Source organism: Cyprinus carpio, chromosome B2, assembly GCF_018340385.1.
Source record: "Cyprinus carpio isolate SPL01 chromosome B2, ASM1834038v1, whole genome shotgun sequence".
NCBI lineage: Eukaryota > Metazoa > Chordata > Actinopteri > Cypriniformes > Cyprinidae > Cyprinus > Cyprinus carpio.
In genome coordinates this window covers 26,812,548-26,826,093 of record NC_056598.1, presented here as the reverse complement: position 1 = coordinate 26,826,093, position 13,546 = coordinate 26,812,548, and the positions used below count along the sequence as shown (strand labels likewise).

The 13,546-nt window shown below is 39.4% G+C and overlaps 2 protein-coding genes across 4 annotated transcripts; one reads left to right on the top strand and one right to left on the bottom strand.

The window, feature by feature from the left end:
* The first annotated feature begins 6,213 nt into the window (after nucleotides 1-6,213).
* Nucleotides 6,214-10,085, top strand: fzd8b (frizzled class receptor 8b). Its single transcript, XM_042718932.1, has one exon. It carries the CDS (start codon nucleotides 6,411-6,413, stop codon nucleotides 8,136-8,138), a length of 1,728 nt encoding a protein of 575 aa, XP_042574866.1. The 5' UTR covers nucleotides 6,214-6,410; the 3' UTR covers nucleotides 8,139-10,085.
* On the bottom strand, nucleotides 9,995-13,469 carry LOC109106950 (tripartite motif-containing protein 16-like). 3 transcript variants are annotated; one of them, XM_042718936.1, is made up of 6 exons: nucleotides 12,356-13,052; nucleotides 12,186-12,281; nucleotides 11,849-12,082; nucleotides 11,487-11,631; nucleotides 10,872-10,931; nucleotides 9,995-10,772 (listed from the first exon to the last, which is right to left on the bottom strand). In XM_042718936.1, the coding sequence occupies exons 1-6, from the start codon at nucleotides 12,944-12,946 to the stop codon at nucleotides 10,243-10,245; spliced, it is 1,656 nt and encodes a 551-aa protein (XP_042574870.1). In that variant the 5' UTR covers nucleotides 12,947-13,052; the 3' UTR covers nucleotides 9,995-10,242. The 3 variants fall into 3 exon arrangements, with proteins under 3 accessions (XP_042574870.1, XP_042574869.1, XP_018975767.1); XM_042718935.1 differs by lacking the exon at nucleotides 11,487-11,631 and having other exon boundaries at nucleotides 10,352-10,772; nucleotides 12,356-12,953; nucleotides 13,045-13,469; XM_019120222.2 differs by lacking the exon at nucleotides 11,487-11,631 and having other exon boundaries at nucleotides 10,352-10,772; nucleotides 12,356-12,950; nucleotides 13,045-13,469.
* Nucleotides 13,470-13,546: the final 77 nt, after the last annotated feature.

Sequence of the window (13,546 nt, the reverse complement as noted above, 5' to 3'; positions counted from 1 at the left end):
ATGAATTCTCATGAGTCTACATCAAGAACAATCAATAGCCATTCACAGGTCAAGGTTGAGTAGGTTGATGTTCTACATTTGCTGAAATGCAAATTGCACTTGGTATTGTCTCCTACAATGGAATACACTTTCCATTTTCATAAAGGATGCAAACAAATATTTAAGTCTGACAAATCAGTTACAAAATAAATAAAAAATATTGATCAAACAATGAGGGAAGAAACTCGTCCCCCTCTATGTGTATAATGGTTATAGCCTTGGTTTCCAATGTAATACAAACCCTCTTTTTTTTCTTTTATCATATTTTTCTTTATACATTATTTAAACTACCAAACATGAAACTGGATTTTAAAAAAATGCCCCCCAGCACTGCACATTTTATGTGTCTCCCTAATCAAACACACCTGATTCAACTCATTGAATCATTGACAATAGTGTAGTCAATGCACTGCATAGTTTAGCTCCAACCCTGATCAAAGTCACCTGCCTGTGATTTTCTAATGATCCCAAAGACACTGATTAACATTGATTAGCATGCTCAGGTGTGTTTGTTTAGGGTTAGAGCTAAACTTTACAGGAAAGTGGATCTCGTGGTCCAGATTTGAGGATCTCTGGTGTAGATAGATACATTAAGTGTAGATAGTTAGAAAACATTTTAAAAACACACCTCCACACAATATCTTGTGTCCTGCAGCGTAGAGATCCATCATAATACATCTAGTCTGCCTCTCTCTTCTTTTGGAAAAGTCAATCATGAAGGAAGATGTTTATTGCTCTAATTAAGCAGACACATTCACAGATTCTTATTCCATGCCATTTAACAGGCTTTAGAAAGGCAGCGAGAGATGGAGAGAAGGCTATTGTGGAGACATAAATGTGTCTGTCTGAATATGCTGCCTAATTATGTCCTTTGAGACTAGGACAAGAGGAGAGGGGAATGAGAGAATGAAGAGGGGGAAACGCAGGATGAGGAAGAGGGAGAGAGAGAATAGAGGGGGAGGAGATATGCGAGTGCCTCAAGGAGTCTGAGAGACAGAGGTCTTAAGCCACAGATGAATGGAAGAAGACAAACTAAGCAGATGTAAGAATGACAGAGAGAGAGAGAGTTGGGGGAGGGCCGGACAGACAAAAAGAAAAAGAAAAGCCATTGAGAGGAAGTAAAGAACACTAGATACACAAAAGTAAAACAAGAGCAATACTTTCAGTCAGCCTTTCTATTATAAAGTGGAGGACTGTATACAAGAGACTTAATGACAAAGACACACACACACAATGTCTCATTTAGAGATTAACATTGAATGCAACATTTATTTATGAGGTATTTATATATTTTTGTTAAATATATACATGTAAATGTTATATGTAAATATAAATGTAAATATGTTCAAAATATATACTGTATGTGTGTATTTATATATGCATAATAAATATACACAGTACACGTAAACAAAAAAATCGTGAATAATTGTTTGACATCATTAATTTTTTTTTTATTCTTTACCTTTAGCATTATTCTACATTTTCTGTCTCAAGATAAGCACATTTACCTTTTTCCCCACTATACACTTGACATGCAGTACCTGCAGTTTTTATCACTGCAGTCCTGAATACTGTACATGGAAACAGATTTACTTACCTTTCTATGAATTCCTGAGAGGAAATTCACATTAGTCTTCAAATACATTTGGAAATATTTCCAAAAAAACTAGTGCATGATTAATTTTGAAACAATTTTCACAAATAATTACAAAGAAACAAAAGTCCCTTTATTGACTTTATTTAATACAGTATATTTAATATATTAAATATATATTTAATATAAAGTCAATCAAGTGATGTAAAAAATGAGTGAAAAATAGTTCACCAAAAATTACAAATCTTTTTTTTTTTTGAACACCAAAGATACATATTGATGAAATATATTAATAAATGTCTCAATGTTTTTGACTCCAGTGTTCTCTTTTAGTTCTGCAAAAGGAATAATCTCATACAGGTTTGGAAGTTGGAACCATTTTTTTTGTAATCAGAAAATTGAATTTAAAATGCAAAAACATACTATTTAAATATCTGCATATTGTGTACCACACATACCTTTTCTTCAAATAATAGGTAGTATTCAATAAGTATGCCATTCCAACACAGCCTCTCATATTCTCTCTCTTGGTATTAAGGGCTACAGCTGCATTGCTTTTGGGCTGATTGGATTTCTTCATGAGTGGCCCATGTCATGCTTTCTCAGTCGAGGATGAACTGGGCCCCTGGTTCCCTGGGATCAGCCGTCTGGATGCACAGTCAGTTCTGCAGGTGTAAAATCCCAAAGGAGACATGTGCACATAAAACAGCATGAACATTGTGGTTAATGATGAAGTGAGATTTTTTTATTTACATTGCCATTATTTACTAACCTCATGTTGTAAAAAATATAAAAACATTCTTAATCAAAAAAAAAATATTTAAAGATTTCCACTCCAAACACTAAATTTACTTACTATTATATATGGGGAAGTTGTGGCCTAATGGTTAGAGAGTTTGACTCCTAACCCTAAGGTTGTGGGTTTGAGTCTCGGGCCCGCAATACCACGACTGAGGTGCCCTTGAGCAAGGCACCGAACCCCCAACTGCTCCCCGGGTGCTGCAGCATAAATGGCTGCCCACAGCTCCGGGTGTGTGTTCATGGTGTGTGTGTGTTCACTGCTGTGTGTGTGCACTTTGGATGGGTTAAATGCAGAGCACGAATTCTGAGTATGGGTCACCATACTTTCACTGCTGTATGTCACGTCACTTTCATTTTTCACTTTCATATAATAGCAATTAATTATGCATAAATACATGCAAGTAACCCTAAATCAAACCCTAACCATATAATAAGTACATGTAGTTATTTAATAATACATAATACTTAAATGTATAATTACACTGTAACAACGACACCTTAAAATATGGTTAATTATTCAGAGAAATATCCTTGCCAGTTAATTTAATATAATGAAGAAAGAGAACTGGGGCTGAAAAGCTGCAAAGTGACAAATAAAAGTTGTCCATATGAGTTATGAAAGTGACAGTGAAAGTGAAGTGACATACAGCCAAGTATGGTGACCCATACTCAGAATTCGTGCTCTGCATTTAACCCATCCAAAGTGCACACACACATCAGTAAACACACACACACCGTGAACACACACCCGGAGCAGTGGGCAGCCATTTATGCTGCGGCACCCGGGAGCAGTAGGTGGTTCGGTGCCTTGCTCAAGGGCACCTCAGTCGTGTTATTGCCGGCCCGAGACTCGAACCCACAACCTTAGGGTTAGGAGTTAAACTGTCTAACTATTAGGCCATGACTTCCCCCACAAAGTCTACAAGTCTGCACATAGTCTACAAGAGATCTCTCTCTGATTTTAGATAGAGATGTCAGTGTATTCCATGTTTTGTTTGGAAATCCCATAACAGTGTGCATGTTTCTCAGACTAGACTGCCAGGTGCCGTCTGGGTGGGCTTGTTGCCATGGTGAGGAATCTGGTGAATGCATTTGAGAAAGGTAGAAGGGGGAAAAGGACACAGAAGATGTAGGAAGATTCTGACAGGAGCAAACATAACAGCGGATCACTGCTGCTTAATGTGGAATTGAGCCAGAGTTTGTGTGTGTGTGAAATGTAAGGTCATTTCACGGTCTAAAAAAGATGTGTCGTGTGGGTGTCATTTAGCCTTGTTTTATTAGTGTTTCTGGGGTCAACCTTTTTGTTTTTAAGTCAGTTTGAGTAAATATTGCAAATGCAGTATCTATTTAAAAAAAATAAAAAATTCCCCAGCAATTCTGTGAGTGTTTTGTGACATTTATATTTTGCTACATTTGTTCACTGAAAGGTTATCTGGGAAACTCAAAATGGTTCTTCAATGGCATTGGTGTGAAAACTCCATTTTGGAACCTTTATTTTTAAGAGTGTTTTTAAGATCAGTAACTTTGTTGTAGTATTTGTCATGATGGAAGCATCTGTTATGTAAATGAATACATGTAAAGATTGTCACACTTTGTTCAGATAATCAAAGCCTGTGTGTTTACAAGGCACATAGGTCCCACCCAGACAAACACATTCACAGTGTGACAGACAATAAGTCAATGAGATTGTTAATGACTTGCCATACACATCACATGAATTAATATATTTTCTTAAAGTGTCATTATATGTAAGTGTCATTAAGTATTCTGCATCAAGTACAAACATGCAGGTTATTCCGTAAATGCTTCCTGTGTGTGTGTAAGCCAGGTGTAAACTTGGGCTCATCTGTGTTTCTGTGGATCACACAGACACATTCTGACGGGAGAGTCAGACAAAATTAATGCAGTGGCATTGGAGGCCAGTGTGCATCCAGACTCAATGTATTATCATTACCTGAAGAAAGAGAGAGGAGAAAAAGTTGATGATTTTGAGCCTATCTGTGTTAATCAGTACATGCCCTATTAGGCTGCAAGACTCCAAAATATCCAAAATAACAGAGCACCATTAAAACCAATGAAGGTATACAGTAGTTGGGAAGACTGGGACTACAAGTATAACCAAAAAAAATAAAATAAATAAAATCCCTTGTTAATTTGATAGGTAGATAATCAAAGAATTGTCAGATTGGGTCAAGTTGTCACATGTCATCATAATGTGTTGTCAAAAAATTGGTTTGATATTTTGTATGTTACATGTTAGTTTTTCCGTATTTTACCAAACATATGTTTAAAATTTGCATAATAACCCATAATATATGATATGCACTGGCAGGTTCCCACGACAATTAAAAAAATTCTTATAAGAACTGTTTTCTCTGCAATAATGGCTTTTTTGGGGCCAAATATTTAAAAAAAAAATTAACTTTCATAAATGAACCTACACTAATATTCACTGGAGAAAAAGTGTTCAACTTCGTAAAGCACCGGTCTCACCTACTTCTCTCTATAAATAGCCTAATTCAATTTGTTTTGGACTTGTACCAACTAATTAGCAGACTTAAAGAACGTGTGTTTGTACGCATTGTATCCGCAGTCTTTTACACACAGGAAACCCGGTGCATTCACGCTTGCACCAGTCAGCTTGTCCCGGCTTGTGCGGTAATTGCCCCCCGCCGAGACGCTAAACGGAACATCAGCGACGCAATTAGAGCGAACAAGAAGCTCGCAGCGCGCGACAGCCCTCCCCCCCGCGCGCGCTGTAACGAGCGCACATCCAACTTTACGCACTGAGAAGTCGCTCGTGTATGAATTGCGTTTAGTGGCCCCAAAAGATGTTTGGACGCTTAATCATACATTAAATGGATGAATTTGATTGCAAGTGACATATGCAAACAAGCTGTAATCCCCCCACCGCCGCCCAGAACTACATTTCTGACACATTTTATCAAATGTATTTTTAATGCACGTATTAAGTCAGTTCAACTCTAGTTCGCATCTCATCGAGGAATTACTACGTAAATATTTATAATACATTTTCAGTGAATGAATTCAGATTAAATGGTTTGAACTGATTTTTATTTACATCTACTTAATCGTTAGAAAACCTTTTTGACAAAGTCAGTTAAACGTTTCTATTTTTAAACCCAAGGCCAGGCAAACTTCTGTTCATGTTTAATGGAATGTTTCATTTAATTAATTCAAAGAATCGGGTTATTGTTTTAAAATTTAACCCATAAAACTTTTCCCAAAATATTTCACTTAAAGTGTGGGTTTGGTATTTTGTTTTGAAACTCAATCACTTTAAAAGTTGCATAAGTGTCCAAACAGATTTTTAGGGCACTGTATAAATGTCAAGTAAAACCTTGCAGGAATTTGGGCATTATTGTGCTGGCAAGAAAAGTGCATTTTATCGTTTAGTATGCCAGTTTTGTCTCTTTAGTACAGCTCTTACTTTTTAGTCTCCTTTTAAATATAATTAATGTAGACTAAATGCGAGTTCAACTATGCAACAATTACATGTTGCGGGGGAGAGATTAGCAACAACCCAAACATGCCATGAGACTTGTTTACAACCACAAATTCAGTGTTTGGACAAAGGGTGGGATGTAAACAGAGGTAAAATAATTTAAGACATACAAATCGTTGGTAGTTCAAACATTTACTCAAAACTCTCCGGGGATACTTGATTAAATTATCGTGAGGCTCCGCCCCTGGAGTTCTATGATTGGGCGCCGAGATGAGGAGGCGTGTCACGGCTATCCTTTATATATGGACACACACGCTCCACTGTTTGACAGCCAAAACAAACTAGAAGCTGTAGAGAATTGCACTTGCATTCAGATTATTCTACTGCAAATTTGAATACATTTTATCAGTTTAATTAAGTGTCATAATTCAGTAACCAGACGACATTGCTCACATGCAAGCGCATCCTTTGTTTAGAAGACCGGGAGCGGGTGCGTGCAACTGACCAAGGATGGACTCGCCTATGCAGGGGTCCCACCGGCCTCCACTCGCGCTCTGTCTCCTGCTGCTGTGGAGCTCCGTGTGCGCTCGTGAGCCGGTCTGTCAGGAGATTTCGGTGCCATTGTGTAGAGGGATCGGTTACAACTACACCTACATGCCCAACCAATTCAACCACGACACCCAGGATGAAGCTGGTCTCGAGGTGCACCAGTTCTGGCCCCTCGTGGAGATCCAGTGTTCCCCGGACCTGCGCTTCTTTCTTTGCAGTCTGTACACGCCCATTTGCCTCGAGGACTATAAGAAGCCTCTGCCGCCTTGCAGGAGCGTGTGCGAACGGGCGAAAGCGGGGTGCGCGCCTCTGATGAGGCAGTACGGTTTCCCGTGGCCGGACCGAATGAGATGCGATCTTCTCCCTGTGCAGGGAGATCCAAACACTCTGTGTATGGACTACAACAGGACTGAAACTACAGTCTCACCAGCTGCTCCAAAACCAACCAGCCGACCGGGGAAGCCATACAACCGGAAAAATAAAAGCAGTCATGGGTCTTCTTCATGTGAACCGGAGTGTCACTGTCGTGCGCCTATGGTGACCGTGAGCAGTGACCGGCATCCGTTGTATAACCGGGTAAAGACTGGGCAGATCCCCAATTGCGTAATGCCATGCCACAACCCATATCTTTCTCAGGAGGAAAGGACATTTGCCACATTTTGGATCGGAGTTTGGTCGGTTTTGTGTTTCTTGTCCACCTTCGCCACAGTTGCCACTTTCCTAATTGACACTGAGAGGTTTAAATACCCCGAGCGTCCGATTATTTTCCTGTCCGCCTGCTATATGTTCGTGTCCGTGGGGTACATCATCAGACTCATCGCGGGCCACGAAAGAGTCGCGTGCAATCGGGATAACGACATGGACTATATCCACTATGAAACTACGGGGCCCGCGCTTTGCACGCTTGTATTTGTACTCATCTATTTTTTTGGGATGGCGAGCGCCATCTGGTGGGTGATCCTGACGTTTACATGGTTCCTCGCGGCAGGGATGAAGTGGGGAAACGAAGCGATCGCACGGTACTCGCAGTATTTTCACCTGGCCGCGTGGCTCATTCCGAGCGTCAAATCTATCGCCGCGCTCGCGCTGAGCTCGGTGGACGGGGACTCGGTCGCAGGAATCTGCTATGTGGGCAACCAAAACTTGGAAAACCTGCGGGGATTCGTGGTCGCGCCACTGGTGATTTATCTTTTTATCGGAACGGTATTTTTATTCGCGGGCTTCGTGTCTTTGTTTCGGATTAGGAATGTTATTAAACAAGGAGGAACGAAAACGGACAAACTCGAGAGGTTGATGATTCGCATCGGGGTATTTACAGCCCTGCATACGGTCGTTGCCATGGTGGTCGTGGCTTGTTACGTCTACGAACAGCACAATCGTGAAGCGTGGGAAATCGCGCATGCGTGTAACTGCCCTTCGGATAAAAAAGCTCAGAAACCGGATTACGCAGTGTTCATGCTCAAGTATTTCATGTGCCTTTTAGTGGGGATCACGTCGGGTGCGTGGACGTGGTCCGGTAAAACTTTGGACTCGTGGCGAGCCCTTTGCACGCGCCGCTGCTGCATCTGGGGGAGTAAAGGCACGAGCGGTTCGGTTTACAGTGACGCTAGCACGGGACTGACGTGGAGGTCCGGTACAGCAAGTTCGGTTTTGTGCGCTCCAAAACAAATGCCACTGTCCCGAGTGTGATAAAAGCGGAACTTCCTAAAAGACTTTGCAAACTGATCAGCTGCTGGTTTCCTGATATAGCCGCCTATGAGAGATGCCTATTACCAGTATTAGGTGAGACAGGGGATAGTTTGTCTTTATAAATAGCCTACTGTGACGAATATTCACTGGAGTTAAAAAAAAAGAAGTGTGACGACCAGTCCCGACCTCTTCAACTAAACTAAATGCCAGTCATTAAATCACAGCTCAAGCCTGTGAATGAGGTTATGAATGTGCCTTTAAAAGTGTCCATACGGGTTTTTATATTTTCTTATGTATTTATATTAAAATGTTATTTTTAAAACAACGATATAGAATGTTTAACATTTATACAAGATTGTGTGTATTTATCATTTACTCTTGACAGAAAACTATTTTGACAATAAAACACTATGTGAGATATAACGTTTTTAATGTTTATTTAAGGTCTCTATTATTCCTCACAAACATTCATACCCGTGGGAAAGTGGCAGAGTATCTGTCGATTGCAACAACAGCTAGAAGGACAATATTTGGCTTTGTTAAAAAAAAATAATAGCAAATTTTGTTTGAGAGTTTAAAATGATTCATATTTCTCAGTACAGGTACAGGGCCTATATACAAATAAAACATTAACTAAAAATCATCAAAATAATTTTTCATCACACCTGTAAGATGGAGAATTAAAGGTGCTTCAATACAACATGCAAAGTTCATGTGCTGATATCATTTGTCTGTTGGATTATAAGGGAAAAATTAAGTTTTAATACAAAAACAAAAAGAGACTACCCTACTCCTAAAATCATAATGCACAGAAGCAGGTTCAAAATGTAATACAGAGTTGATATGGCACAATAATTTCTATGAAAAAATTACACTTGTGTAGTGTGGGGACAATAAACATAACATTTCAAATTTTACAAATAATACAGCCAAAACTGTACTTGTAAGGATAGATATGTGCAAATAGCATAGAAACCATGTTTAAATATGAGTTCGGTTTCCCATACATAATATTGTGAAAAGATTCAGGGAATCCAGAGAAATTACAGTAGATGTAGGGCAAGGCAGAAAACCTCAGTTGAATGTGCTTGACCTTTGAGCCCTCAGATAGCATTGCAAGATGTCAGGCTATAGCCACGTGGGCACAGGAGTACTTCAGAAAACCACTGACATTTACCACAGTCTGCTGCTGCATCAAGAAATGCAACTCTGTTACTCTAGGAGAAAGCTATACATCAGATCTATGCAATGCTGTCGGGTTCTCTGGGCCAGAGCTCTACTCAGATAGTCCAAAAGACTGAAATTGTGTGCTGTACTCAGATCAGTCCACATTTCAACTTGTTTCTGGGAAAAATTGATTTCGAGTTCTCAGTCCCAAAGGGACCATCCAAACTTTCATCAGCTATAGAAGCAAAATCAAACGTTGGTCTTGGTATGGGGGTTCAGGACAAAAATTTTGCTTGCAAAACTTATATAATCAGTAGCCTCAATTCCCAAACAATGACACATTATAATTAAATTGTGTATACAATGAAAATAGTTCGGGGCTGAGGCAACAGCCCTGCAAGGGTTCCTGTGCAGCTCAATATGAGCTCACCGGGGACCTTTCCCCTCCTCACCACCTTAAATATTGACTTACATCTGCATGTGCACAAAATTATTTATAACAAGTCATTAATTTTTTGTCTATTTAATTACGAAGCATTTTCCGCTTCTGGGTTTAAAAAATGTTAAGTAGTTTACTAGCTTGTAAAAATGCACAGCAAAAATAGGCCAGTAGATGGCGCTCTCTCTCTCGCTCACACACACAAACACACACACACACACACACACACATACACACTACCAGTATTTTAGTGAAAGAATGTAAAATGCTACAACAAAACTGTTAAAATGTTAACTGTGATACATTTAGCCACTATTGAATGAAACATATAACCTATTTAATAGCCTGTTTATCACCATTAAAAACAAGAGTGTTTACAACATGCATTACAAATATAAGTGCCATCACCTTTGTTAACCAGGTTAGGTGAGGATCGGACTGGACCAAGCATCCCACATGATGCTTAAACTTGTAATAAGACACTATTATTCATATAATCTACAGAGATAACAGTTTCACTGTTGATCCCAAATATATCCTAAACCCAGGATAGAGCTGTTGAGTGAATGTGGTCTGGACTCTGTGGATGAGGGTCATTGTGTCAAAGACGTTGTAGAAGGACAGAATTCCTGCACTGTGATCCACATACACTCCAATTTTACAGGAGCTGGAGATCACAGGGAGTTCAGTCTTTATGCTATTGTGACAGAATGAGTAACGGGATTTAGAGCAGAACAATCTCCAGGACTGATCATTTAACCCAAACCCACACTCAAAACCACTTCCCTTCCTTCTGATGCTCTTATATGACACTGATATATGTACCCCGGACATCCCATTCCACTCAATCTCCCAGTAACAGCGTCCACACACACTCTCTCTACACAACACCTGAAAAAAATCATGAAATCGGTCTGGATGAACAGGATACCGCTGATCAGCCCCAATAAATGTAGCCACTCTGTTGCCTTCAGACAGACGGATGTAATTATGTGCAGTGTTCGAATCCAGGGTGAGCTGGCGGGAATCTGGGGGGAAAAACAGATTTACACCAGGAAATGAAAAAAATAAATATAATTTATAATTTGAATGTTAATTGTCACAAGAAAGCAAATTGCGAGACTTACATTGCAAGAACTCGGCTCTGGTCCTAAACTCAGGGGTGGAAACAATCTCGACATATGCCACTAATGAAACCAAGAGACATTCACAATGTTAAAAATCTACACAATTTCCACTTTTATTTGTATTTTATATATATATTTTTCCAGTTTCTTCTAGTAAGTATTTTATGAGTTAATCCATCTCAAGTGGTCCAGTGGTTGCTTGACCATTTTTGATTTTGACTACCTCTATGTAATCGATATTGCAAAACCTCCATTTATATAAATTCATTGCAGGCCAAAACACAAAGACAGTCACTGTGGTTAAACCATAAATACCATGACTTAGGTGCCCTTGAGCAAGGCATCGAACCCCCAACTGCTCCCCGGGCGCCGCAGCATAAAAAAAATGGCTGCCCACTGCTCCGGGTGTGTGTTCACAGTGTGTGTGTGTGTTCACTGGTCTGTGTGTGTGCACTTTGGATGGGTTAAATGCAGAGCACGAATTCTGAGTATGGGTCACCATACTTGGCTGAATGTCACGTCACTTTTTTTTTTCACTTTTTAAACCAAATTAAGCAAGAAAATAGACTGGTTATTTTGTAATCCAGTCACATAAATGTAATCAATCATAAAAACAAGAAACACTAAATATACTCTCTATTGCTTCCTTACAGAGATCCTGAAGCATAGAGATAGATTTCCGCACATTATCATAAGAAAAGAATGAACTGATATTGATGTTTTCTGTAGATGCAGGGACAACAGAGAGAGACTGGAAACTCTACAAAAACACATAAATGGATAGATCAAAATGAATAAAGTTTTCAAGTGGTCAAGCACATTTAGAATTTTTCAATATTTTCAGACTCAAAAACAAACTTAGCACAAACTGATTCAAGATTAAGTAAAATCCTGTTGATCAGCAAAAAAAAAAAAAAAAAAAAAACTCCTTGTAATATTAATAACATCCTAAAGGTCCCTTTTTTCAAATCTGTTACCTGTAGGAAATGGATGTGATCATCTGTGTGTAAAAACTGCTCAAGCTCAGTGTCTCTCCTTCTCATATCATCAATCTCTTGCTTCAGTTGCTCTAAGAGTCCTTCAGCTCGCCTCACTTCAGTCTTTTCTCGATCTCTGATCATCTGTATCACCTCAGAGCGTCTTCTCTCAATGGAGTGCATCAGTTCAGTAAAGATCCTCTCGCTGTCCTTCACTGCTGCCTGTGCAGAGCGCTGTTAGAGCACACACAGAGAATCTTCAGTTTAATCTGTTAGCCACAGTGGAACCACTCTTCTAACATCCAGCATTTATTTTTCTCCTTTGTTAATAACTCACCTTATGAGTATCCACAGCCTCTTTCAGCTTCTGAAGCTCCTTCTCTTTCTCCTGGATTCTCTGCTGAAACTTTCTTTGAATGTCCCATAATTGTTTCTGTAACAGTTACAGATAACATGTAGCTCCAGCATCATAAAAGCCTCACTTTTACTAATACTAGCTTTCCATACCTGTTTCTCGGTCCTCTCTGCTTCAGCCGAAACAGTGAGATGATTTTTATGTTCATCCATCGTGCACAAAAAACAAATACACTTTTGGTCAGTAGAACAGAAAACCTCCAGCAGTCTGCAATGTTGAGAGCAGATCATCTCCTTGAGTCGACCAGTGGCATTAACCAAATTGTGTTTCTTGTTTTTAAAGAATCTGTCATGTTGTTTAAGGTGATTTTGACAGTAAGAGTTTAGACACATCAGACAGGACCTGACGGCTTTGTATTTTCTCCCTGTGCAGACGTCACACTCCACATCTCCAGGTCCAGCATGACTTGTAGTAGGAAAAACTGTTTGGACTTTTGTTGTCTTCAGTTTCTCCACCATTTCAGCCAGCATCACATTCTTGTTTAAAGCAGGTCTTGGACTGAAGGTCTGTCTGCACTGAGGGCAGCTGTAAACTCTCTTCTGATCATCTTGATTCCAGTACTCTGCAATACAGTTCATACAGTAGCTGTGTCCACAGGGGATGGTCACTGGATCCTTCAGTAGATCCAGACAGATTGAACAGCTGAACTGATCCTGAACCACTGAAATACTGGCTTCTGCCATTTCACTGCTTTTACACAAAAACAGAGAAATACAGCTGAACAGCACTTGTGGAGCGAGGTTTAGGCCTATATAAGGTGTGTTTTGTAGATGTGACTCACCTGAAAACTTAGGAATCTAGTGATAGCTTCTGGTTTTTACCAGACCGAAATGTTCCCTGGTTCTGCGTAAAAATGAAACTGAAACTAGCCTGTTTGAGTAAATGCAAAGACAAAATCAACCAGTAGAATGCCTGTGTTGCGTCTGTGCTTAGTGTTGCAAAAAAAACAAAAAAAAAAAATATTACCATACTAAGTTAGTTAGTTTTACGTAACCTAAGACAAAGCACATCTCATTTATATTATCTGCATTGCTTTCCCAGAAGTGCTAGTATTTCATTAACATTTATGTCTTAGATTTAAATTTCATTTTGGCCTAAAACAACCTTTATTGAAAACCCCAATTATTTCCACTGTATTATTGCAGCGATATGAAAGCATGACCTTTTTTGTGTATAATTTTCAAACTTCAGTCGTATCTAAAGTGTCTGAACTGTAGATCATTGCCATACAAATGTTGTCTAAACTCAAAATACTGCTACTGTTACACAGTGCGCATACAGTA

Bases quoted from the DNA above. Each gene is read 5' to 3' on its own strand.
- LOC109106950 (XM_042718936.1), bottom strand. From the start codon at position 12,946: ATGGCAGAAGCCAGTATTTCAGTGGTTCAGGATCAGTTCAGCTGTTCA. The intron at 11,632-11,848 runs GTAACAGATTTG...GTGTTTTTGTAG, and splicing joins ATCACATCCATTTCCTACAG to AGTTTCCAGTCTCTCTCTGT. The intron at 10,932-11,486 runs GTTTTTATGATT...TGGTTTCATTAG, and splicing joins GAGTATATTTAGTGTTTCTT to TGGCATATGTCGAGATTGTT.
- fzd8b (XM_042718932.1), top strand. From the start codon at position 6,411: ATGGACTCGCCTATGCAGGGGTCCCACCGGCCTCCACTCGCGCTCTGT.